The 23,881-nt window shown below is 49.0% G+C and overlaps 1 protein-coding gene, 3 non-coding genes and 1 pseudogene across 17 annotated transcripts; 4 read left to right on the top strand and 1 right to left on the bottom strand.

Moving 5' to 3' along the window:
- The first annotated feature begins 409 nt into the window (after positions 1–409).
- Positions 410–21,633, top strand: CTC1 (CST telomere replication complex component 1). Of its 13 annotated transcripts, none has more exons than XM_077970236.1 (24): positions 410–458; positions 2,729–2,878; positions 5,487–5,650; positions 10,911–11,148; positions 11,298–11,509; positions 12,103–12,142; positions 13,164–13,448; positions 13,547–13,675; positions 14,222–14,454; positions 14,580–14,757; positions 14,851–15,051; positions 16,475–16,601; positions 17,032–17,146; positions 17,280–17,604; positions 17,692–17,781; positions 18,038–18,231; positions 18,810–18,898; positions 18,993–19,167; positions 19,489–19,566; positions 20,022–20,166; positions 20,262–20,326; positions 20,576–20,741; positions 20,840–20,966; positions 21,133–21,633. In XM_077970236.1, exons 1-24 carry the CDS (start codon positions 426–428, stop codon positions 21,270–21,272), a joined length of 3,699 nt encoding a protein of 1,232 aa, XP_077826362.1. In that variant the 5' UTR covers positions 410–425; the 3' UTR covers positions 21,273–21,633. The 13 variants fall into 13 exon arrangements, 12 of the variants coding, with proteins under 12 accessions (XP_077826362.1, XP_077826364.1, XP_077826361.1 ...); XM_077970238.1 differs by having other exon boundaries at positions 11,998–12,142; positions 13,320–13,448; XM_077970235.1 differs by having other exon boundaries at positions 11,998–12,142.
- Positions 7,092–7,702, bottom strand: LOC717143 (cytochrome c oxidase subunit 6B1 pseudogene; annotated as a pseudogene). The gene has a single exon (XR_001440256.3). The product of XR_001440256.3 is annotated as a cytochrome c oxidase subunit 6B1 pseudogene (transcript).
- Positions 21,634–22,376: 743 nt separating the features above from the next.
- TRNAI-AAU (transfer RNA isoleucine (anticodon AAU)) lies at positions 22,377–22,450 on the top strand. The gene has a single exon. It is a non-coding gene; the product is annotated as a tRNA-Ile (tRNA).
- Positions 22,451–22,738: 288 nt separating this feature from the next.
- TRNAS-AGA (transfer RNA serine (anticodon AGA)) lies at positions 22,739–22,820 on the top strand. The gene has a single exon. It is a non-coding gene; the product is annotated as a tRNA-Ser (tRNA).
- A 295-nt stretch (positions 22,821–23,115) lies between these two features.
- Positions 23,116–23,189, top strand: TRNAT-AGU (transfer RNA threonine (anticodon AGU)). The gene has a single exon. It is a non-coding gene; the product is annotated as a tRNA-Thr (tRNA).
- The last annotated feature ends 692 nt before the right edge of the window (positions 23,190–23,881 follow it).

The raw sequence follows: 23,881 nt of genomic DNA, 5'->3' as shown, positions 1-23,881 counted from the left end.
ACGCCTGTAATCCAGGCACTTTGGGAGGCTGAGGCGGGTGAATCACTGAAGTCAGGAGTTTGAGACCAGCCTGGCCACATGGGGAAACCTGTAATCCTAGCTACTCAGGAGGCTGAGGCCGGAGAATCGCTTTAACCTGGGAGGCGGGGGTTGCAGTGAGCCGAGATCGCGCCACTGCACTCCAGCCTGGGCGACAGAGCCAGGCTTCGTCTTAAAAAAAAAAAAAAAAAAAAAAAAAAGAGAAAAGAGACAGGGGTATCGGGAGTTGGGATGGTGCACCGAGGCGCCTCGCAGTCTCCAGGGTGCGAGGTGGTAAGCAGCGAGAAGGAGCTGGAGGTGGCGACGAGACCCGCCCACCGGTGACGTCACCGAGGGCCCCCCCCCACGAGCATCCGCACCTCCCGGAGGCGGAGCTCCGGCGCATCATGGCGGTTGGCGGGGCTCAGGTCTCTTCCTCTGTGAGTGCTGCTATTCGTCCCTTGTTCCTTTTTTCTTGTTTGTCACAGATATTCTTTTTCTTCCTATTTCCTTTGCCTTGTCTCTGTGGGCTCGCTGGCCGCGTCCGGACCATGGGTGAGGGGGTTGTGAGTCGGTCGGCTCCTACCTCTTACTGGTTCTGCGAATGTTTATTCCCTCATGCACGCGGCGCCCACTGTGAGCCTTAAACTGGCCTCCGTGCACTCTCTAGGGTTTAAGCCCGGTGGGAAACCAGGAGCAGGTTAATGGGGTAACTGTGGGGCTGTGGGTTCCTGGAGAAGACCCTTGACGGAGCTGTAGGGGAAAAGGGCAATCATAATAAGAAAAAGCGTCTGAGACCCGAAGTGCGTGTAGAAGGCAAAAAGCGCCAAAAGGGGCCGGGTGTAGTGGCACACGCCTATAATCCCGGCACTTTGGGAGGCCGAGGCGGGCGAATCACTTGAGGTCAGGAGTTGGCGACCAGCCTGACCAACATGGTGAAACCCCATCTCTACTAAAAATACAAAAAATAGCCGGGCGTGGTGGCGCGCACCTGTAATCCCAGCTACTTAGAAGGCTGAGGCAGGAGAATCGCTTGAGCCTGGGAGACGGAGGTTACAGTGAGCTGAGATTGTGCCACTGCACTCCAGCCTGGGCAACAAAGCGAGACTCCGACAAAAAAAAAAAAAAAAAAAAAAAAAAAAAGCGCCGGAAGGGGTTTCAGGACGGAAGCAGATACATGTTCAAAGGCAGGAGGATAGAGCAGGTGTCTGAAAAACTCAAAAGTTCAATTGAATGGTGGTGGAGGGGTCAGAACTGACAGTGTTCTACCTCTTGCTGAGCAACGACTTTAACATGAAGGTTGGGTGTGGTGGCACACGCCTGTAATCCCAGCTGTAATCCCAGCTGCTGGGGAAGCTGAGGCTGGAGAATCGCTTGACCCTGGGAAGTGGAGGTTGCAGTGAGCCGAGATCGCGCCACTGCACTCTAGCCTGGACGGCAGAGCCAGACTCCATCTCAAATAAATAAATAAATAAATAAATAAATAAATAAAAAGATGTTAAGAAAATACAATCTAAAGGATTGGGTTTGGGTTTTTTTTTTTTTTTTTTTTTTTGAGAGACGGAGTCTAGCTTTGTCACCAGGCTGGAGTGCAATGAGGCGATCTCGGCTCACTGCAACCTCTGCCTCCCAGGTTCAAGCGATTCTCCTGCCTCAGCCTCCCAGCTGGGATTACAGGCATATAGACACGTGCCGCCATGCTCAGCTAATTTTTATTATTATTTTTTTTTAGTAGAGACGGGGTTTCACCATGTTAGCCAGGATGGTCTTGATCTCCTGACCTCGTGATCTGCCCGCCTCGGCCTCCCAGAATGCTGGGATTACAGGCGTGAGCTACCGCACCTAGCCAGGACTGGGACTTATGTAGGGAAAGGAAGGAGTTAAGGAGGACACCTAGGTTTCAGGATAGAAGAACTATTTGGTTAAGGGTACTGTTTGCTAAGTTAGTGAACATAACACCAGAAGAGTTGTAGATAAGGAGAGGGTTTTGTGAAAGGTTCAGCATTGGGCATGTGTGCTGCCTGTGGGTTGGCCATGGAGAGTCTGGCAGATGGATAAGACTAAAGCTCAGGAATGAGTTCTCAGCTAAAGTAGACATGCAGGAACAATCATCATCTGGCCATGGCTATTAAACCCATGCAGTGGTTGAGATAATTGTGGGAAAGCATATTGTGTTCTTAAACTTCAGCCTGTATTAATCTGGGTCTTCCTCCCTCTTTTTTTTTTTTTTTTTTTTTGAGACAAGGTCTTAACTCTGTCACCCAGGCTAGAGTGCAGTGGCACCATCACTGCTCACTGCAGCCTCAACCTCCCTGGGCTCAAGCAATCCTCCCATCTCAGCCTCCCAAGTAGCTGGGACTACCGGCTGTGCTACCACGCCCAGCTAACCCGGCTAATTTTGAATTGTTTTAGAGTTTCACCATGTTGCCCAGGCTGGTCTCAACCTTGCCAGGCTCAGGTGATCCTCTCACCTCAGCCTCCTGAGTAGCTGGGACTACAGGCACGAGCCAGCATGCCCAGCTAATTTTTCTGTTTTTTGTAGAGACGGGTCTTTGCCTTGTTGCCCATGTTAGTGGTGAACTCCTGGGCTCAAGCGATCTACCTTGGCCCCGCAAAGTGCTGGGATTACAGGCGAGAGCCACCACATCCAGTCTGCTCCATTTTTACTCAGTAGATGAAAACATGAATTTACCTTTTTAACAAAACTTAGGTAATTTCACCTTATGGCCATGAGATCACTTTGAGAGACAATAGTATTCAGTGCACCAAGCAAAGGACAGGCCATCCAAGAAACGGAACTACAAAAGAATACTGGGAGAGGAAGACAAAAAGCGTGAGAGTCGGAACTTTGATGATGCTGGTGAGGCAACTCTGAATGGTGATTTGGTCTAATTTCTACAACTCTGACCTTGAATGAGTGTTTGGCTGAGGTGGGCTGAAGGTCAGTTGTAGGACTGTCCATAAGGATGTTGAAGACATCTAAAACTTGAAGCCTTGTTTTTTTTTCCTTTTAACTTTTATTTTAGATTCGGGGGACATGCGCAGGTTTATTATGTAGGTAGCCTCATGTCACGGGGGTTTGGTATAGAGATTATTTCGTCACCCCTATACTAGGCATAGTACTTGATGGGTATTTTTTCCGATCTGTTTCTTCCCACCCTCAAGTAGGCCCCAGTGTCTGTTATTTCCCTCTTTGTGTTCATGTGTTCTTGTTATTTAGCTCCCAGTTATAAGTGGGAACAAACATGCAGTATTTGGTTTTGTGTTCTTGGGTTAGTTTGCTAAGGATGATGGTCTCCAACTGTATCCATGTTGTAGCAGAGGACATGATCTCATTCTTTTTTGTGGCTGCATAGTATTCCATGGTATATATGTACCACATTTTCTTTATCCAGTCTACTGTTGATGGGCATTTAGGTTAAGACTGGCTTTTCTAGCTCTTTTCAAGCTCCTTAAGATTAGAAGAATGTGAAGGGCAGGGCCGGGCGCGGTGGCTCACGTGTGTAATCCTAGCACTTTGGGAGGCTGAGGCGGGCAGATCACTTGAGTTCAGGAGTTCGAAACCAGCCTGGCCAACATGGTGAAACTTCGTCTCTACTAAAAATATAAAACATTAGCTGGGCATGGTGGTGGACGCCTGTAATGCCAGCCACTTGGGAGGCTGAGACAGGAGAATCACTTGAACCCGGGAGGCGGAGATTGCAGTGAGCCGAGATCGCGCCACAGCACTCCAACCTGGGCGACAGACCAAGACTCCATCTCAAAAAAAAAAAAAAAAGAAAGAATGTGAAAGATTGACCAGGATGTTAGTATATGAACCTTGGAGGACCAGGGAAGGAGCTGTAATGGCTTAGAAGTAGCATTAAGGGAGAAGGATAAAGGACCTACTGCCAAGTGTGTTAAAGCTGCCTGGCACTGGGAGGAGGCCAAACTGGTCCTTTTTCCTAAAGTTATCTACATATAATGGCAACTATGTGTCCAGAATCTGTGTCAGGTATACAAAGATAGTCTGTATCCTCCTCAGGAAGCCCACACCTTTGCTGAAAAGACAACAGGAGGCCGGGCGCGGTGGCTCACGCCTGTAATCCCTGCACTTTGGGAGGCCGAGATGGGCGGATCACGAGGTCAGGAGATCGAGACCATCCTGGCTAACACGGTGAAACCCCGTCTCTACTAAAATACAAAAAAAAAAAATTAGCCGGGCGCGGTGGCAGGCGCCTGTAGTCCCAGCTACTGGGAGGCTGAGGCAGGAGAATGGCGCGAACCCGGGAGGCGGAGCTTGCAGTGAGCCGAGATGGTGCCACTGCACTCCAGCCTGGGCGACAGAGTGAAGACTCCGCCTCAAAAAAAAAAAAAAAAAAAAGACAACAGGAAACAAATCAAGTGAGGTTGTATCTTGCATATATTTAGCTTGTGGGAAATGCATATATTTGAATTAAAAAATGATTAAAAATTATACTCTGCCTATATCCTTTTTATGTACTGTCCACTATTAGGCACTTATACATAGTATGGCACTATGTCCTATTCATTTTTGGTTTTGGTTTTTTTGAGACAGTGTCTCGCTTTGTCACCCAGGCCAGACTGCAGTGGCGCCATCCGGGTTCACTGAAGTTTCAACCGCTCCAGGCTCAGGTGATCCTCGCACCTCAGCCTCCCGAGTAGCTGGAAACACAGGTGTGTGCCACCACACCTGGCTTTTTGTATTTTTGTAGAGATGTGATTTCGCCATGTTGTCCAGGCTGTTCTTGAACTCCTGGACTCGAGCAATCCACCCGCCTTAGCCTCCCAACGTGCTGGGATTACAAGCAGGAGCCACTGCACCTAGCCTGTCCTCTTCTTTATGAACAATTTAAAGGATTGTTCAACAATGTTTTTGTCCATTCTCGCTTTTCAACATACTGACTTTAGAACCAGATTCCATGTAAGATGGGATGAGTACAAGTTTATTAGAGAAAGGGGCAAGACCAAAACTGGATGGCCAGCTATCTATGGTATGGCTGGACTAAGACTTCTAAGGTTTCTTCAAGTTCTAAACTCCTTTACTTTTGATCTTCATTTCATGTGCCCTCTGGATATACTTTTCTTTTTCTTTTTGAGACGGAGTTTCGCTCTTGTTGCCCAGGCTGGAGTGCAATGGCTCAATCTTGGCTCACTACAACCTCTGCTTCCCAGGTTCAAGCAATTCTCCTGTCCCAGCCTCCCAAGTAGCTGGGATTACAGGTGTGCACCACCACCCCTGGCTAATTTTGTGTTTTTAGTAGAGATAGGGTTTCACCGTGTTGGTCAGGCTGGTCTTGAACTCCTAACCTCAGGTGATCTGCCTGCCTCAGCCTCCCAAAGTGCTGGGATTACAGGCGTGAGCCACTGCACCCGGCCTGGATATTTTTTTCTAGTCCTTTATTCTTCCCAAGTTTCCTTGGTGGGCCGGATAGTCAAGAGGATTTAACTAAATTCACTTTCCTCAGGAACAAGCCTGGCTTGAGGATGCTCAGGTCTTCATCCAAAAGACCCTGTGTCCAGCTGTCAAGCAGCCTCATGTCCAGTTGACTCCATTGGTAATTGATTGTGTGAAGACTGTCTGGTTGTCCCAGGGAAGGAATCAAGGTTCTACGCTGCCCCTCAGCTATAGGTAAGGACAGGTGGCGGTTGTGGGGGCTGGGCAGGGGCGGGTACTGAATTCATGATTGAAAATTAAGGTTCTATAGTTAGAAAAAGGGCAAGTGAGAGAGAGCAGAGGACAAGGTAGTCTAAACATACCGCTTCTGCAGAGCTTTTCTGTTCTAACACTATCAAGCTTTCCTTTTCCTAAAGTTCTCCCGAATTGGCTTAAGATTAAAAAAAAGGAGAAGAAGAGGCGAAGAGAGAGGAAAATTTAGAAAAAGAACTCTCAAAGTGGGGAAAGAGGCTAGCATTATCTTTATTTTGTGTATTAGGAAACAAAGATACAGAGAGCTGTTTGACATTACCAAGTGCAGATCATTGTGTTTAAGATGTGAGTTTTAGGGCTTCCGAGGGTGTGTGTGTGTGTGTGTGTGTGTGTGTGTGTGTGTGTGTGTGTGTGTGTATGTGTGTATATTTATGTATATATACGTATATCTACACATTACGTATATATACATATGTGTATATATACGTAATGTGTAGATATACGTATATATACACATTTTTTTTCTACACTATCATTTCCAAAAGTGTTCTAGGCAATGTTAGTAAAGCACAATAAAAGGGGTTCATAGCTAAGTAAGTGTGAGGGAAATTGAATATGATAAAACTTCGCTGGGAGAGTCATAGGGTTTATTAACATATTAGAGGCTATGACAAGTCCTGCAAAAGAAGCCTATTTATTGCCTCGAAGTAATCACTATCGGCCAGGCACAGTGGCTCACACCTGTAATCCCAACACTTCGGGAGGCCGAGGCGGGTGGATCACCTGAGGTCAGCAGTTCAAGACCAGCCTGGCCAACATGGTGGAACACTGTCTGTACTAAAAAAAAATACAAAAATTAGCCGGGCATGGTGGTGGTTGCCTGTAAAATCCCCAACTACTCGGGAGGCTGAGGCAGGAGAATCGCTTGAACCCGGGAGGCAGAGGTTGCAGTGAGCCGAGATCGCACCATGGCACTGCAGCTGGGCGACAAGAATGAAACTCCATATAAAAAAAAAAAAGTATCACTATCTTGTAGATGGGATATATTATTCCAATAAATATGTTAATATTTTTACTACACATGCATCTATCCTTAAGCAATATAATGTAGAGTTTTGCACACATGTAGACCTTAAATAAATGGTACCATACCCTATTTAAATACCCTCTGCAATTTGTTTTTCTTTTTTTTTTTTTTGAGATAGGGTCTCGCTCTGTCCCCCAGGCTCTAGTGCAGTGGTGCAAACATGGCTCACAGCCTTTACCTCCTGGGCTCAAGCAGTTCTCCTGCCTCAGCCTCCCATATAACTAGGACCACAGGTGCATGCCACATTGGTCTTGAACCCCTAGGCTCAAGCAGTCCTCCTACTGTGGTCTCCCAGGGTATTATAGGCATGAGCCACTGTGCCTGGCCTGCCTTTTTTTTTTTTTTTTTTTTTTAAGACGGAGTCTCATTCTGTTGCCCAGGCCGGAGTGCAGTGGCACGATCTCAGCCCACTGCAACCTCTGCCTCCTGGGTTCCAGTGATTATCCTGCCTCTTGAGTAGCTGGAACTATGCGCCACCATACCAGCTAATTTTTGTTTGTTTGTTTGTTTGTTTTTCACTCTTCCAATCAGTTTTTATTAGCAGGTAAGAGATGATTTAGGATCCCAGGGTGGGGGTCACTGGGTACTAGGTCCCCCTTCACCATCCTGGGAGAAGGACGGAGAACAGAGGAGAGGGAGGTGCAGCCAGTTCAGATCTTCCCAGGAAACGTGCCTTCAGCCCGTTGGTCGTCCCAGTCTATGACCCAGGATGTGGGGCAGAGGGACTGGTACACACACTGGTACCATTCGCACACAGAGATAGCGCCTCCTTTAGCGGTCATTGCCTTCTGACAGTGGTGGAAGTCCAAGTAGTTCTGCCAGCAGTTCCTGGTCTGGTTCTGGTTGGGGAAGCGGCTGTCAAAAGGGGCAGTCTTGTAGTTCTTGCTTTTGGTCTCAATGTCTTCTTCCGCCATGGTGCTGAATCCTAAAGGCACCCCAGATGCAACTTAATTTTTGTATTTTTTAGTAGAGACAGGGTTTCACCACATTGACCATGCTGGTCTCGAATTCCTGACCTCAGGTGATCCCCCATCTCGGTCTTCCAGAGTGCTGGGATTATAGGTGTGAACCATTGCACCGAGCCCCTATTTGCTTTTTGTGCTTAACATTATACTTCTTTTTTTGTTTGTGGTTGTTTGTTTGTTTTTTGTTTCTTGAGACGGAGTCTCGCCCTGTCACCCAGGCTGGAGTGCAATGGCATCATCTCAGCTCACCGCAAGTTCCATTTCCCAGGTTCAAGTGATTCTTCTGTCTCAGCCTTCCAAGATGCTGGGATTACAGATGTCTGACATCACACCTGGCTAATTTTTGTATTTTTGCAGAGATGGGGTTTCGCCATGTTGGCCAAGCTGGTCTCGAACTACTGACCTCAGGTGATCTGCCCACCTCAGCCTCCCAAAGTGCTGGGATTATAGGCATGAGCCACCGTGCCTGGCCGATAGTGTATATGCATATCTTGAGCCTGTGTTTACCTTGGTTAAAAATTATTTTTATTTATTTTTGCCTATTTGGTAGGTATTAAATGATATTTTTGTTTTGTTAATTCCAAAGTAATTTTTTTTTTTGAGACGGAGTTTTGCTCTTGTGGCCCAGGCTGGAGTGCAGTGGCCCAGGCTGGAGTGCAGTGTCGCGATCTCTGCTCACTGCAACCTCTGCCTCCCAGATTCAAGCAATTCTCCTGCCTCACCCTTCCAAGTAGCTGGGATTACAGGCGCTTGCCACCATGCCTGGCTAATTTTGTATTTTTGGTAGAGATGGTGTTTCTACCATGTTGGCCAGCCTGGTCTCAAACTCCTAACCTCAGGTGATCCTCCCTCCTCGGCCTCCCAGAGTGCTGGGATTACAGGCATGAGCCACTGTGCTTGGCCTAATTCCAAAGTAATTTCTGAGGGTGCTTGTACACGGGTTATGTTTTTTCCTTTTTATCATTTTATTTCACTGGACTGTTTTTCCTTTCTTTTCCTATAATTCTTGTCCACGTCCGTAACACTTAAGATTACTTTTTTTGACTGGGTGCAGTGGCTCACACCTGTAATTCTAGCGCTTTGGGAGACTGAGATGGGCAGATCACGAGGTCAGGAGTTTGAGACCATCCTGGCCAGCATGGTGAAACCTTGTTCTACTGAAAATACAAAAAATTAGCCAGGCATGGTGGTAGGTGCCTGTAATCCCAGCTTCTTGGGATGCTGAGGCAGGAGAATTGCTTGAACCCAGGAGATGGAGGTTGCAGTGAGCCGAGATCACGCCACTACACTCCAGCCTGGGCGACATAGCGAGACTCTGTCTCAAAAAAAAAAAAAAAAAAAGAGACACTTCTCTCTGGTTGCTTTTTCTTGGGACTTCAGATAAGTAGGAAAACACAGAGAAAGAACATGGACTTTTGAATGAGACACGCCTGGCTTTGCCACCCATGCCTCTGTGTACTAAGCCTCTGACTTTCTCCATTGATGATGTTTACAGAGTTTTGGGGAGAAGGACATTCAATATTGAGCCTGACCAGACTCAGTATAGTATAGTGTGCATGGCAGGGGCCAACATGTGTTAGTTTCTGTCTTTGCCCTGTGTCTTCTCCAAATCCATTAGGGAAAGAGACCAGATGCAGAAGGGGAGTGGCCTTCTAGAACAGCATTCTCTCTCCCTTTTTTTTTTTTTTTTTGTTTTTGTGACAGAGTCTCACTCTATCGCCCAGGCTGGAGTGCAGTGGCGCGATCTCCGCTCACTGCAAGCTCCGCCGCCTCCCGGGTTCACGCCATTCTCCTGCCTCAGCCTCCCTAGAAACTGAGACTACAGGCGCCCGCCACCACACCCAGCTAATTTTTTTGTATTTTAGTAGAGACGGGGTTTCACCATGTTCGCCAGGATGGTCTCGATCTCCTGACCTCATGATCTGCCCACCTCGGCCTCCCAAAGTGCTGGGATTACAGGCATGAGCCACCGCGCCTGGCCCATTCTCTCTCTTTAATACTCATTTGTGCATAATGTTCTTGAGTCCGACAGGGAGGATTAATTGTGATGTTTTATAACTCGATCCTTTTCATTTCCACTGAAAAAAAGTCATGGGGGCCGGGCACAGTGGCTCATGCCTGTAATCCCAGCACTTTGGGAGGCTGAGGCAGATGGATCACCTGAGGTCAGGAGTTCAAGACCAGCCTGGCCAACATGGTGAAACCCCGTCTGGAGAGGGTTCAAGATTTCGGTCTTGATTTCCCTCCAGCCTGGGCGAAAGGGTGAGACTCTGTCTCAAAAAAAAAAAAAAAAAATCAGGGGAATGCAAGCAAGAATAATGGTATTATAGAAAGGTGAATTTATCACAAATTTGATAATTTAACTATTATTTGTATCACATCCAACACCTACATCTCAGCCTCAGCTTCCCCCCTAGTCTCTAGTACTGTGCTATTCTAGACTAGAAAGGAACTTGGCTGGCGTCAGTTCCAAGTTCCTTTGTAGTTGGACCCTTAGATGCTTAAGCGGTCCCATTAAGTTCTCTCTGGAGCTAAGAGCTGAGATGCTTTCAAGAGAATTGCCTTTGTTATTTACAAAGTGTTCTCCACACACATTCATTTCCTCAGGCCGCTCATGCATTCCTATTTCATTTCTCTGGGTCCTCTCCCTGGCACCATCTTGTTGAAGATATTGTTCAGCACAAAATTGGACTCAGATCCCATCCTTATTTTCTCTTTCCTTTTTTTTTTTGAGACAGAGTCTCACTCTGTTGCCCAAGCTGGAGTGCAATGGCATGATCTTGGCTCACTGCAACCTCCATCTCCTGGGTTCAAGCAATTCTCCTGCCTCAGCATCCCAAGAAGCTGGGGTTACAGGTGCCCACCACCATGCCCAGCTAATTTTTTGTATTTTTAGTAGAGATGGGGTTTCACTATGTTGGCCAAGCTGGTCTCAAACTCCTGACCTCAGGTAATCCACCCGCCTCGGCCTCTCCAAGTGCTAGGATTACAGGTGCAAGCCACTGTGCCAACCTGCATCCTTATTTTCTTAGGCCTTTAGCCCCAGGTTTTACCCCTTTAATCAAACTCACCTCTTAGTCCATGTTCCCCTGCAACCTTTCCTTGGGCTCTTGAGGGTTTGTCAGGGTTGAGGGTTACCTACTAGGCTTGGACCTGTCTTTGCAGGACCTCTGTTCCCTTCACTCTACAGCTTCGTCTCAGTACAGGACCTCAAGACTCACCAGCATCTCCCATGCTGTAGCCATCTGTCCTGGAGCAGTACTGCATACCAGGCCTGGGCCCAAGAGGCTGGACCAAATGGGAACCCCCTGCCCCGAGAGCAGCTGTTGCTTTTAGGGACACTAACAGACCTACCAGGGGACTTGGAACAAGAGTGCAGGAACGGAAGCCTCTATGTGAGAGATAACACTGGCGTCCTGAGCTGTGAGGTGAGTGGAAGGTGGAGGTCACATGCCTCAGATCCTGACAAGAATGGTGTCCAAGGATCAAGACAATTAAGTCTCTGAGGAAACAGGCGGGGAGGTGGGTGGATAGGGTGCTAAGGTCCTGATTAACCCTTGCTCTTGGTCTTTTTTAGCTCATCGACCTGGACCTTTCTTGGTTGGGCCATCTTTTTCTGTTCCCCCATTGGAGTTACCTCCCTCCTGCCAGGTGGAATTCCTCAGGGGAGGGGCACTTGGAGCTGTGGGATGCCCCTGTGCCAGTGTTTCCTTTGACCGTCAGTCCTGGCCCGCTCACTCCTATCCCTGTCCTCTACCCAGAGAGTGCTTCCCGCCTGCTCAGGCTCAGGTAAGTTCCCCCTCTAGGCATGACGGGGACACTGTGAAATCGGAGGCTGATGTTGGGTCAGTGGAGGGAGAGAAAGAAGGGCATTGATAGTAATATAGACGGAATGTTCCAAATCAAGGGAATGGTGAGCTTTGAATGTTAAGAAGGTAAAGAGAAGGTTTTTCAAGGGATCTGTGCCTTATCTAATGGGGGCAAGAGAATTTTGAAGGTTTTTAGCATACCTAGCTTTGGGCTGTGGACATTTTATATCACTACCAGGTTATTCTTTACTGTGGAAGGGACAGCACTTATAGGGAAAAAGAAGAGAAATAAAGATGACTGCTGCTTTTTTTTTTCTTTTTTTGAGATGGAGTTTCACTCTTGCCGCCCAGGCTGGAGTTCAATGGCGTGATCTCAGCTCACTGCAACCTCTGCCTTCCAGGTTCAAGTGATTCTCCTCCCTCAGCCTCCTGAGTAGCTGGGATTACAGGCTTTTTCTTCCTTCTTAGAAACAAGCTCAGAGGTGTGCAGCGAAACCTGGCTGGGAATCTGGTTCGACTGAGTGCTCTGGTGAAAAGTAAGCAGAAAGCTTACTTCATCCTGTCTCTTGGTAGATCACCCCCAGCTGTCACCCACGTGTCTGTCATCGTGCAGGTGAGGATTGGGGTCATTTCAGCCATGGAAGTGGGGGAGGGTGTTAGAACTTTCAATAGGAAAGATAACATCGTAGGAGAAGCCATGTAGGAAAGGAGGACAGCTGGGGAAAGCTGTTTTCTGGAGTAGCGCTGTTGGGAGAAGGTTCCAGGAAATGTTTGTGCATAGAGGAAATAGACTTTCCGCTTTGCAGTTCACTTGAGCACACAGCTCTTAGATTGTATGTGACCTTTTAAAAAACTGCCACACTGACTTGTGGAAGATGACCAAAGAAATCGCTCATCTTAATACCATTGAGACATTGAATACAGGCATTAAAAAAAACAACAACTTGGTACTTACTGTTGACTCTTTTTGCATCAACTGGTACAATTTTATTTTCATAATTTCAGCTTTTAGACTCAGGTGCATGTGCTTGTTTATTAGCTGGGGATATTTTGTGATTCTGAGGTTTGGGGTATGATCCATCCTTTTACCCAGGTACTGAGCATAGTACCCAAGGTAGAAATTGTAAATCATTAATTTTTATTCTAACCATTGTTTTATGACATATAAGTATCTGAATAATGTTTCTTTTCTTTTTTATAAAAAAATTAAAAATATGTGTATTTTGTAGAAATAGGGTCTCGGTATGTTGGAGAAGAAGAGTTTATCATACTTCCCTTGATATCAGTCCCAATACTGGATACATATCTACTGAATACATATGGATTACATGAATGAATGTTGTTTGTGTGTTATGGGGTGGGATAGGGCACACTTTTCTCAATGGAATATGTATGTGTTTTGAAGGAAGTTTTAGGGATGGTTTATATGTTGGGGAAGTGGTTAGGAAATATTTGGCATCTCCTGTGAGAGGAGAGACGCTAAGATTTAGTTGGTAGACATAAGGAAGATAGAGAAGTAAGGAGAGATTCACAGGGGGCAGGTCTCTGAGTTCAAATCGTGAGGGAAAGGGACTCTGGCAGAGCGGCAGTGTTGGGGTCTCTTGTGCCACATTGCCTGTGTCTGCACAAGCCAGGTCCCTGCCCAGCTGGTGTGGCACAGAGCCCTTCGGCCTGGTACAGCCTATGTGCTGACAGAACTGCGAGTGTCCAAGATCCGTGGTCAGCGCCACCATGTTTGGATGACCAGTCAGTCCTCCCGTTTGTTGCTGCTGAAACCAGAATGTGTGCAGGAGCTGGAACTGGAGCTGGAAGGACCCCTCTTAGAGACTGATCCCAAACCACTCCCCATGCCCAGCGTTTCCGAGGACGAGAAGGATCCAAAAGGTCTTGTCCGGTATTCTAGACTCCTGTCCTATTCGGTGAGCACAGGGAGAGACCCTAGAGCTTGAGGGGCCGGAAATGGGGGTCTTCAAAGAGGAAGAAAATAGCGGTCAACTGGACCTCGGCCTGTTTGCAGGGAGCAGTGACTGGTGTGTTGAATGAGCCCGCTGGCGTCTATGAGCTGGATGGGCAGCTGGGGCTCTGCCTTGCCTACCAGCAGTTCCGTGGCCTCAGGCGGGTGATGCGACCAGGAGTGTGTCTGCAGGTATGTGAGATTAGGGCTGATAACGAAAAGAGACCTCTGCAGCTTCTCTTACCTTCATGGGCTCCTTTTCTGCAGCAGGGTGGTTATCTAGAAATACAGAAATAAAAAGTGTGTCTTGGGGGTCACTTTTGTTCAGGATAACTTGGACAGAAGTTTACATCAAAAAGGAGTAGAGTCTTGGGCACTGTGAGGAGGAGTTGTGGCCAGAGCATCTCCTTTACAGAAGGGCCTTTCACCTGGAGGAGGAGATGGCTGAAGCACAGGTCTGGGGCTGGGATGATCTCAGGCGACCTGGTGAGAAGCCTCAGCCATGTCTGTTCATCCTGGAGCCACCCAGCCCACAGCAAGACTGAGTGGAGTTCATGGGAGATGAAGGCTGACCGCAGTGGGCGTGGGTTGTAATGGAAAGCAAGGCCAGCCCACGTGGGAGAAATTGTTTTCCTTCTTCCTGGAACCCAGGCAGTGGCAAAGTGCAGTGAACATTTCCTGGGTTCATTGAGTTGGGGGCTTCATCTCTGCTTTTTCATTTTCTCTGCTTTCCCCCAGCTCCAGGATGTTCACCTGCTCCAGTCAGTGGGTGGGGGGACAAGAAGGCCAGTGCTCGCCCCCTGCCTCCGTGGCGCCGTTCTGCTTCAAAGCTTCTCTCGTCAGAAGCCTGGGACTCACTCATCCCGTCAAGCCTACGGGGCCTCCCTGTATGAGCAGTTGGTGTGGGAACGTCAGTTAGGACTTCCCCTCTACCTGTGGGCTACCAAGGCCCTGGAGGAGCTGGCCTGCAAGTGAGGAGGCTGAGGGCCCAGGGCGGGGAGGCAGGGGAGTAGCACACTTCCTTGGCAAGGAGAGCGGGATTCTTGAAGAGACAGGCTCTTCAGGGGAAGTGACTGCGCTGCTTTTCCTGGCCAAGGCTGTGTCCCCATGTGCTGAGACACCACCAGTTCCTGCAGCATTCCTCTCCTGGGAGCCCCGGCCTGGGACTGCAACTCCTGGCTCCTACCCTGGATCTTCTAGCTCCGCCAGGCAGCCCTCTTCGGAATCCACACAGTGAGATCCTTGAAGAGCCACATCACTGTCCCCTCCAGAAAGTATGAGGATGTGGGGGAAGGATGGTGGCAGAACACCGGAGGACGCCTGGGGCCCACGGGACACACTCCCGGTTTTTCTTCCCTCCTTGACAGTACACTCGGCTGCAGACTCCCTCCTCCTTCCCCACTCTGGCCGCCCTGAAAGAGGAAGGACAGCGTAAGGCCTGGGCCTCCTTTGACCCTAAGGCCCTTCTGCCCTTCCCGGAGGCCTCGCACCTGTCCAGCTGCCAACTCAATCGCCGCCTGGCTTGGTCCTGGCTCTGTCTGCTGCCCTCTGCCTTCCACCCAGCCCAGGTAAGGGGGGCCCTTGCAGGACTCAGGGGACTTCCTTTTTTTGTCATCCTTATTGCCACGACCCTAGTCTCGGTTACTATCATTTTTTTGTCATTTTGACTACACTAGCCTTCTAAGCAGACCACTTCATCTGTTGTTGGCCCCTCCAGTTCATTCTCTCTGCAGCAACTAGAAAGGGGGGATATGCCAGGCACAGTGGCTCATGGCTGTAATCTCAACACTTTGGGAGGCTAAGGCATGAGGATCACTGGAGCCCAGGAGTTTGAGACCAGCCTGGGTAGAGACCTTGTTGCTACAAAAATTTTGTTTTAATTAGGTGTGGTGGCACGTGCCTATGGTCCCAGCTACTCAGGAGGCTGAGGTAGGACCGCTTGAGCCTGAGAAATCAAGGATATAGTGTAGCCAAGATCACACCACTGCACTCTAACCTGGGCAACAGAGCAAGACTCAGGAAAAAAAAGGAAGTCCAAAAAAAAGTGAAACTTGTATTACAGAACTCTCTTGTTTAAATCCTTTTTTTCGAGACAGGATCTTGCTCTGTAGCCCAGGCTAGAGTGCATTGGCACGATCATGGCTCATTGCAGCCTCGACCTCCCAGGTTCAAGTGATCCTCCCACCTCAGCCTCCCAAGTAGCTGAGACTACGGGCGTTCACCACCATCCCTGGCTAATTTTCTTTTTTAATTGTTTTGGAACAGGGTCTTGCTCTGTCACCCAGGCTAGAGTGCAATGGCTTTATCTTGGCTCACTGCAACCTTGCCTCCTGGGCTCAAGCAGTCCTCCCACCTCAGCCTCCCGAGTAGCTGGGACTGTGGGCATCCATTACCACGTCCAGCTAATTTTTGTGTTTTTGTAGAGATGGGATTTTGCCATGTTTCCCAGGCCGGTCTTGAATTCTTGGACTTGAGTGATCTGCCTGCCTCAGCCTCCCAAAGTGCTGGGATTACAGGCATGAGCCACTGCACCCAGCCTGGGTTAATTTTTACATTCTTTGATTTTTAGAGATGGGGTCTCTCTATGTTGCCAGGCTGATTTCCATCTCCTGAGCTCAAATGATCCTTCTGCCTTGGCCTCCCAAAGTGCTAGGATTACAGGTGTGAGCCACTGCGCCCAGCTTAAATTCTTTGCATGCCTCTCCCAGTGCATATAAAGTAAAATCAAACGTCTCATCGTGTCCTATGAGATCCCGCATGGCCTCTTACCTGTAACCTCTATTTGTACCCTTTCTCTTCTACAAAATGTGCGAATGCATGTGTGTTTTTTTATGTCTGTCTACCTCACTTGAATATAAGTTCTTTGGAATCAGAGACATGTCTTTTTTGTTCACTTTGTAGCTTTACCATGTAATACAGCATCTGGCAAATAGTAGATGCTCAGTATTTGCTGAATAAACATTTGGTAACTCAACCTTCATCTTCTTGCAGGTTTTACTTGGGGTTCTGGTAGCTTCATCTCATAAAGGTTGTCTGCAACTTCGGGACCAAAGTGGCTCCCTGCCCTGCCTGCTCCTGGCCAAGCACTCTCAACCCCTCAGTGACCCACGGCTGATAGGTTTGGAGTTCAGATGCGGAAAGAAGATGGTGGTGGGGTGGTGGTTCTCACAGCCAGGGGATCCTGGGAGGAAAAGTCTGCTGGGATTTACTAGAGATGCTGAAGTGACACATGTCAATCAACAACTTCTGGGAGACTGGTATGGCAGGCGGAGAGCAGGAGCAAGAGGACCCCTAGCCAGAATTTCCAGCACGCATTTCTCCACCATAGCTCCTAACGCGCACTCCAGGATTACAACTGTGTCTCCTACATTCTTAGTTTGGAGAGAAGGTGTCACCCCTCTAAGGTGGGGGTCAGGTGTGGGCTTTCCTGTCATGTTAGGGCAGCAGCTCTGGCCTGGGATGGGCAGTGAGACCGGTAGGATGGTCTGCCTCGCAACCCACCCCACAGGTCTCCTTTCTTGTCAAGATAGAAAACTTTCTTCCTCTAGGCTGCCTGGTGAGGGCAGAGAGGTTTCAGCTGATCATAGAGAGGGACATGAGAAGCAGCTTCCCTTCCTGGAAGGAGCTGAGCGTGCCAGGCTTCATCCAGAAGCAGCAGGCCAGGTTGGCTGCTTGGGGTCGTGGTTGTCCTGAGTCTGGGGGGAAGGAAGGGCCTGGTGAAAGGAGTGGGACTCTGGGGACCAAAATACCCAATGCCTGCATCACTAAGAAATCTATTTCTTGTCTCTCCCAACAGAGTCTATGTCCAGTTCTTTCTGGCTGATGCCCTGATCCTGCCTGTGCCCCGGCCCTCCCTTCATTCAGCAACACCCTCAATACCTCAGACAGATCCCACCAGCCCGGAGGGACCCCACCTAGGACAGAGCCGACTCTTCTTGCTCTGCCACAAGGAGGCCCTCATGAAGCGGAATTTTTGTGTCTCTCCAGGAGCAAGTCCAGAGGTGCCCAAGCCCACCCTCAGTTTCTGTGTGTTGGGGAGCTGGCTTGGGGGCACCCAGAGGAAGGAGGGGACTGGATGGGGGCTGCCCGAGCCCCAGGGAAATGACGACAAGGATCAGAAGGTAAACTGGGACTCCAGGTACCCAGGACCTGACCTGTGCCCTGAGTCTCTGGCTGGTACCCCAGCACTTTGCTCTCCATCCTCACAGGTTCACCTCATTTTCTTTGGCGCTTCAGTCCGCTGGTTTGAGTTCTTGCACCCGGGGCAAGTGTACCGACTCGTAGCTCCTGGACCCCCTGTGAGTGCTCTACTTCATCATTCCTTTCCCCAGAAAGCTTTTTAGGGGTTGGGGTCTAAAGAGGGCATGCCAGTGCCTGGTCACTCTCTAGGCCTTCTGGAAGAAGGCTGGACTTAGATATACCAGAAAGCCTGTGTGTGTTGACACACTTCCTTCTCCATGTTCCAGAAAGAACAAAATTGGGTCAGAATATTTTGTGAACCTCCCACTGGACTAGCACACACTCACAGACAGTCATCTTCCCATTTCTGTGCAGACACCAATGTTGTTTGAGAAGGATGGTTCATCCTGCATATCTCGGCGTCCTCTGGAGTTGGCTGCCTGTGCATCCTGCCTCACTGTCCAGGACAACTGGACTCTGGAGCTTGAAAGCTCCCAGGATATCCAAGATGTGCTGGATGCAAACAAGGCACTGCCTGAATCCTCACTGACCGACCTGCTCAGTGACAAGTAAATGTCCACCAAGCCCCTCTGGTTAATTTGGCCACTTTCTCTTCTTGCAAGCTACCTGGGTTTGGTGAAGACTTCATTTTCTTTTGCAGTAGGTATTTCTTTTGTTATTTTTTTTTTTGAGACAGAGTCTTGCTCTGTTGCCTAGGCCAGAGTGCAATGGCCTGATCTCAGCTCACTGAAACCTCTGCTTCCCCTGTTCAAAGGATTCTCCCACTTCAGCCTCCCAAGTAGCTAGGATTATAGGGGTGCACGCCACCACGCCCAGCTAATTTTTTTGTATTTTTAGTAGAGACAGGGTTTTGCCATGTTGGCCAGTCTGGTCTCGAGCTCCCACCTCAGTCTCCCAAGTGCTGGGATTTAGGGGCGTGAGCCACCTTGTGCGGGTTTCGAATGATCTGCCACAACCCTCTTTTTCCCATAAGCCCTTAGTGTGCAGTGTGGCGGAGCTCAGGGCTTTTCAGGACTTTATATATGAAATTCTAGCAGATACTTTAGTTCCATTTTCTGCCTTGGATCTGTCTCCACTCTGTGCTTTCTTATGCCTCCATTCACAGTGTATTTCCCTGACCTTCCAGTCTCACAGATTCCTTGGTGTCTTTCTCCGCTGAGATTTTGTCACGGACACTGTGTGAACCCCTTGTGGCCTCTCTCTGGATGAAGCTGGGTACTGAACCTTCCTTTGTGGGGAAAGTATGAAATAGAGTGATGGGCCTTTGTGGACTTCACAGATCCTACTAACACCCACCTTCCTTCTGTAGGGAACACGGGGGCCATGAGAAGGTGTGTGAAGCTAACCGTCGCTCTTGAGACTGCTGGCTGTGAATTCCCCCCTCACCTGGATGTATATATCGAAGACCCCCACTTGCCTCCCTCACTAGGGCTCCTTCCAGGAGCCCGGGTCCACTTTAGCCAGCTGGAGAAAAGGGTTTCCAGGTGAAGATGTGTAGTGTCACCTGCCTCCTCTTGCTACCGATGTAGCTCTCTGGAATGTTCATCTCTGCTTAACTTTGCTGCAGCGGCCCCTTTTCTTTCATACAGCTTTCCATATATCAGTCTGCCATTTGTGCCCAGTACCCTCATGAGGTATTGCAGTCTGCTCCTCCTCCTAGTCTTCCCCTAGCTTTGGTAGGGCCATGGCCAGGGTATGTCCCTCAGGAGGAGTGGCCAGTCTGTGGTGCTTGATCTCTGAGTCCCAGCTTCTACCCCAATTTGTCTTGTCTTCCTGGTCACTAACTATTCCTCTTCCACTTGCAGATCTCACAATGTTTATTGTTGTTTCCGGTCATCCACTTACGTGCAGGTCCTGAGTTTTCCCCCTGAGACCACCATCAGGTCAGTGCCCAGACCCCAACCCCTAAACTTCCTGGCTTCACATCTGCATCTCCCACATATCCCTGGTTCTGAAGATTTTGCCATCACTACAGTCTTCTCCAATCCCAACAAGATGTGTTGAGTCAGAGGAGCTCCTCTACCCCAAATAAAAAATGCTCTGTGCCTATCATTGTACCCAGAATCATTTAGTGTTCTAGGCTTTTGAAGGCTTTTCAGTCTAACATGCAAATATTTCTTGGCTAACATCATGGTGTTCAAACCTGAAAAATAACCAGTGACTATCAGAGATCAGGAATTAAAATGGGGGCAGGGGATGGGGCTTCTAGGAGCGCATGGAACCCACTGCTGTCCCCATCCTGATGCCCTGTATGTTCTTCTAGACCCACCCTGCTTTCAGAACCCCTTTGCCTGTTCTGTTTCTTGACCCCTGTGTCTGTCTCTCTGTATTTATTTAGCGTTCCCCTGCCCTACATCTACCTGGCTCAACTTCTGCAGGGTGGTCAGTCCCCATTCCAGGCCACTACCTCTTGCCATATCGTCTCCGTCTTCAGCCTTCAGCTCTTCTGGGTGTGTGCTTATTGTACCAGCATCTGCCCCCAGGTAAGGGAGGGAAGGAACAGGCTGAACTGGGTATGGAGTGCCAGAGGGATGTGATGGGACCAAGAGGACTTTTCCAACCACTGTCTTCATCCCAGGGAAAGTGCAGTCGGCTGGGCCCCACATGCCCTACACAGACATCTGTAAGCCAGGCCACCATCAGGTGAGAGCACAAGGCAGGCACCCATTGTGCCATTTTCTTATTAGACCACTTTGTCTATCTGCAATTTCTACATTAGCATAATTCCTGGCTCATGAGAATTGCTGAATATTTTTTGAACGAATGAATGAGGGTAAGCTCCTAAATCTTTGAGCCAAAGACTGCAAACAGTGGGGAGGGAGGCATGTTGGGTCCGGGGTGTTGGCAAACTGGGTTGCTGTAGGCGTTTGTATTTCCCCCTGCTCCCCATAGGCTCCTGGTGGAGGACGGGACTGCCGAAGCCGTGGTGACCTGTAGGAATCACCATGTAGCAGCAGCACTAGGGCTGTGTCCTAGAGAGTGGGCCTCCCTCCTGGAGTTCGTGCGAGTGCCGGGCAGAGTGGGCTTGCAGTTTGCAGGGCCTGGAGCCCAACTTGAGGTGTGATGTGGCTGGGACGGAGGGACTCAGTATACCCAGATTCCTGGGCTTTTGGCAGAGGATTTAGGAGCTAGTTAACCTTGACCTTCTTTTTCTAGTCCTCAGCCAGGGTTGACGAGCCTATGACCATGTTCCTCTGGACACTTTGTACTAGCCCCTCCGTCCTCCGACCTATTGTGCTTTCTTTTGAGCTGGAAAGGAAACCGTCTAAGATCGTCCCATTAGGTAAGGTTGGAGATGGGGGGATCATGGTGATACAGATAGATGGGTCCCTGGGAGGAAGAGGGATGCGAGACTGATGGGGAATTTCTGGAGTTAGGGAGGAGAATGGTGGGTAGGAACTAAAAGCCACATGCCTGAGATGTGTGTTTTTCTTCTCTTCCCACCTCAGAACCTCCTCGGCTACAGCGATTCCAGTGTGGAGAGCTCCCTTTCCTGACTCACGTGAACCCCAGGCTCCGATTGTCCTGCCTTTCCATCCGAGAGTCAGAGCACTCCAGCTCTCTGGGGGCCCTTGCTTCCTCCTGTTAACTGAACTGCAAGGATGGCCTGAGAGTCCTTCCTTGCTAAAAACCTGAAGGCCTAGGTCCTGGCTCCTCCCCTACTTGCCCTGTGATTGAACCAAGGACTCCAGATTCACAAACCACTACACCACTATAATTTCCCTTTGGTGTTCTGGTGCCAGCCTGCCTTGGCGAAACTGTGGAAACAAGAAATCACGGCACTATTGATATTTCCTCTGACTGGGGACAAGGCATGTGTATTCACAGGTGGCCCTGAGCACCTGGGTTCTGACTTTGTGGCTGGAGCTGAGGGAACAAAAGACTTGCTCGCTGTGGGGATGATGGTGACAGGCCCATTGACCTGCAATGAAGCCCTCTGGTGTCATTTCTCACTGGTACTCATCTCTGGGGTCCCAGGCCTCCTGACTCCTAGTTGTCCACCTCCTAGGAACTCCTAGTCGTTCATCATCATTTCAGCCCTTTGCCACCAGGGCCAAAGGTGGAAAGTGATTTGGAAGAGAAGAGCTTCTGGTCCAGCAGAAGAAATGATACCAAAGTCAGTCTGTAAAGGAAGTAAACTGGGGAGCTGGCAGCAAGGCAGAGAGCATAGCTATGATGGTCTTAGTAAGGCTGGGCCCTGCAGGAAGTCAAATATGAATGCCTAAAGGTGTTCACAAGCACAAAGATGGGGTAGGGGGAGGCAAGTGCCAGGCACGAGGAGGGCCAGGTGAGGACCCTGGATGCCTGTGCTATAGGGCCCCAGGCTAGGGTCAGTCCTGTAGGTTTCCCGAGGGCCCGGCCTAAGGCAGATCCTTGATCAATGTACCATGAGACCAGAAGGTACTCTAAAATCACAACCACAGAATTAGGGGATCTAGGAGCAGTTCTTTGGAGCTATCCATGCATTTGGCTGGTGTTGCCGCATTTCTTTACTGGGGGCTGATAGAGAGGTGGAAAGATGATCCGAGGCACATCTTTCAGAGCTACTGGGAGGCCATTTCTTCCTGGCTATTAGGATTCGTTCATATTTGGGAGACCTTCAGAGCATGGTTAAGCCCATATGTTGGTGTTTACACACTTTTATGGCAGTAATATCCTATATTAAGATTCGAGGTAGGTCATATTAACAACTGGCCGGTTAGCTCAGTTGGTTAGAGCGTGGTGCTAATAACGCCAAGGTCGCGGGTTCGAGCCCCGTACGGGCCAGAGGGTGGTTTGTTGTTTTCTAACCTTGTGCTGTTGTCCGGAAGTTTCTGCCCAGAGCTAGTTGCTTTCTGATAACAGAATTACATTACACCTACTGCTGCTTATTTATTCCCTGAATCACCAGCGCTCCCGAAGGTTTGGAAGGGAGGTGCCTCTGAGCACCCAGGTGAAAGGAAGTTTCCCGTGCAGCCGCCGCGTCTTTTCTTCCCTGGAAACTCGTTGGAGGCAGATGTTGTTGAGTCAAGGGAAGTAAGAAAGGCATTGGATGAAACTAAGGAAAGAGGCCTTGTAGTCGTGGCCGAGTGGTTAAGGCGATGGACTAGAAATCCATTGGGGTCTCCCCGCGCAGGTTCGAATCCTGCCGACTACGTGAGATTTTTCTGACCGTATTTCTCTCCTCCAGGACGGGATGAGCCAGTCGGCACCCTCCAAACCTATCATCTAGGAATTCTAGAATCGAGAATTTGATTTGGAGGCTATGATTTTGGTTTGAAATGTATTAACTTCTTTCAAAATTGAAGGAAATCCCAGGAATGGATGAGTGATGCAAGAGCCAGTTTACTTACCAAATTAATTCTAATCTGAATTAGGTCTGAAAAACCTGGGTCCAGGTTCCCCGCAGTATATTCTTGTAGACGAATTTCAAAATCCTTAAGGGCAGCCTTGGCGCCGTGGCTTAGTTGGTTAAAGCGCCTGTCTAGTAAACAGGAGATCCTGGGTTCGAATCCCAGCGGTGCCTTTATTCAATTGAAATAGCGTAATTTTGCAGCTGAATCCTCATCCCTTAATAGATTCATGGATTGTTTTTATATCAGAACGCGCAAGAGTTTCTGTTCTGCACTCAGAGCACCCAAATTTCCTGCTGAGTCGACTTGCCACTCCTATGATATCGCCACTCTAAAAGGTGGTTCTCTAACTGGGGCAGAAATGCTGCATAGGCGTAAGGGTACTTTGCCCAACTGATGCCACACCCTACTGGTGCAGGTGGACTGGGTCTGGTGGCTGCCCTACCCTTGACGGAAGAGGCTGCCCACCTTCCAGGCCTCTTTCCCTACCCTAGGACATTCCCTAGAACCTGAGCCACTTTGTTTTGTTTGGCTCTTCATTATGTTTATTTGGGTTTGGTGGCTCATAATTTTATATTATACATATAGTATGTAATATATATTTATATATACAGTGTTTAAAATTTGGCACAGCTTCTAGATGCGGTTCTCTAACTGGTCTTTCACATGCAGTTACCTCCATCCCTCTCCACTAGCGGGATGTCAGGGTAAGGAGTAAGCAGGGATCCGGCTGGCTTGGCCTGGCACCAGGTTTCCTGCAGGAGGGTGCGGAAACCTAAGGCCATGTGGACAGAGACAAGAAAGCGTGTCATTCGGGAGTCCCTAGGAAGCCTGGTGTGGAAGGGCAGGGCACGCTTCTGGAGCA

This window comes from Macaca mulatta, chromosome 16 (genome assembly GCF_049350105.2).
Source record: "Macaca mulatta isolate MMU2019108-1 chromosome 16, T2T-MMU8v2.0, whole genome shotgun sequence".
Taxonomy (NCBI): domain Eukaryota; kingdom Metazoa; phylum Chordata; class Mammalia; order Primates; family Cercopithecidae; genus Macaca; species Macaca mulatta.
This window is presented reverse-complemented; position numbering and strand designations above follow the sequence as displayed.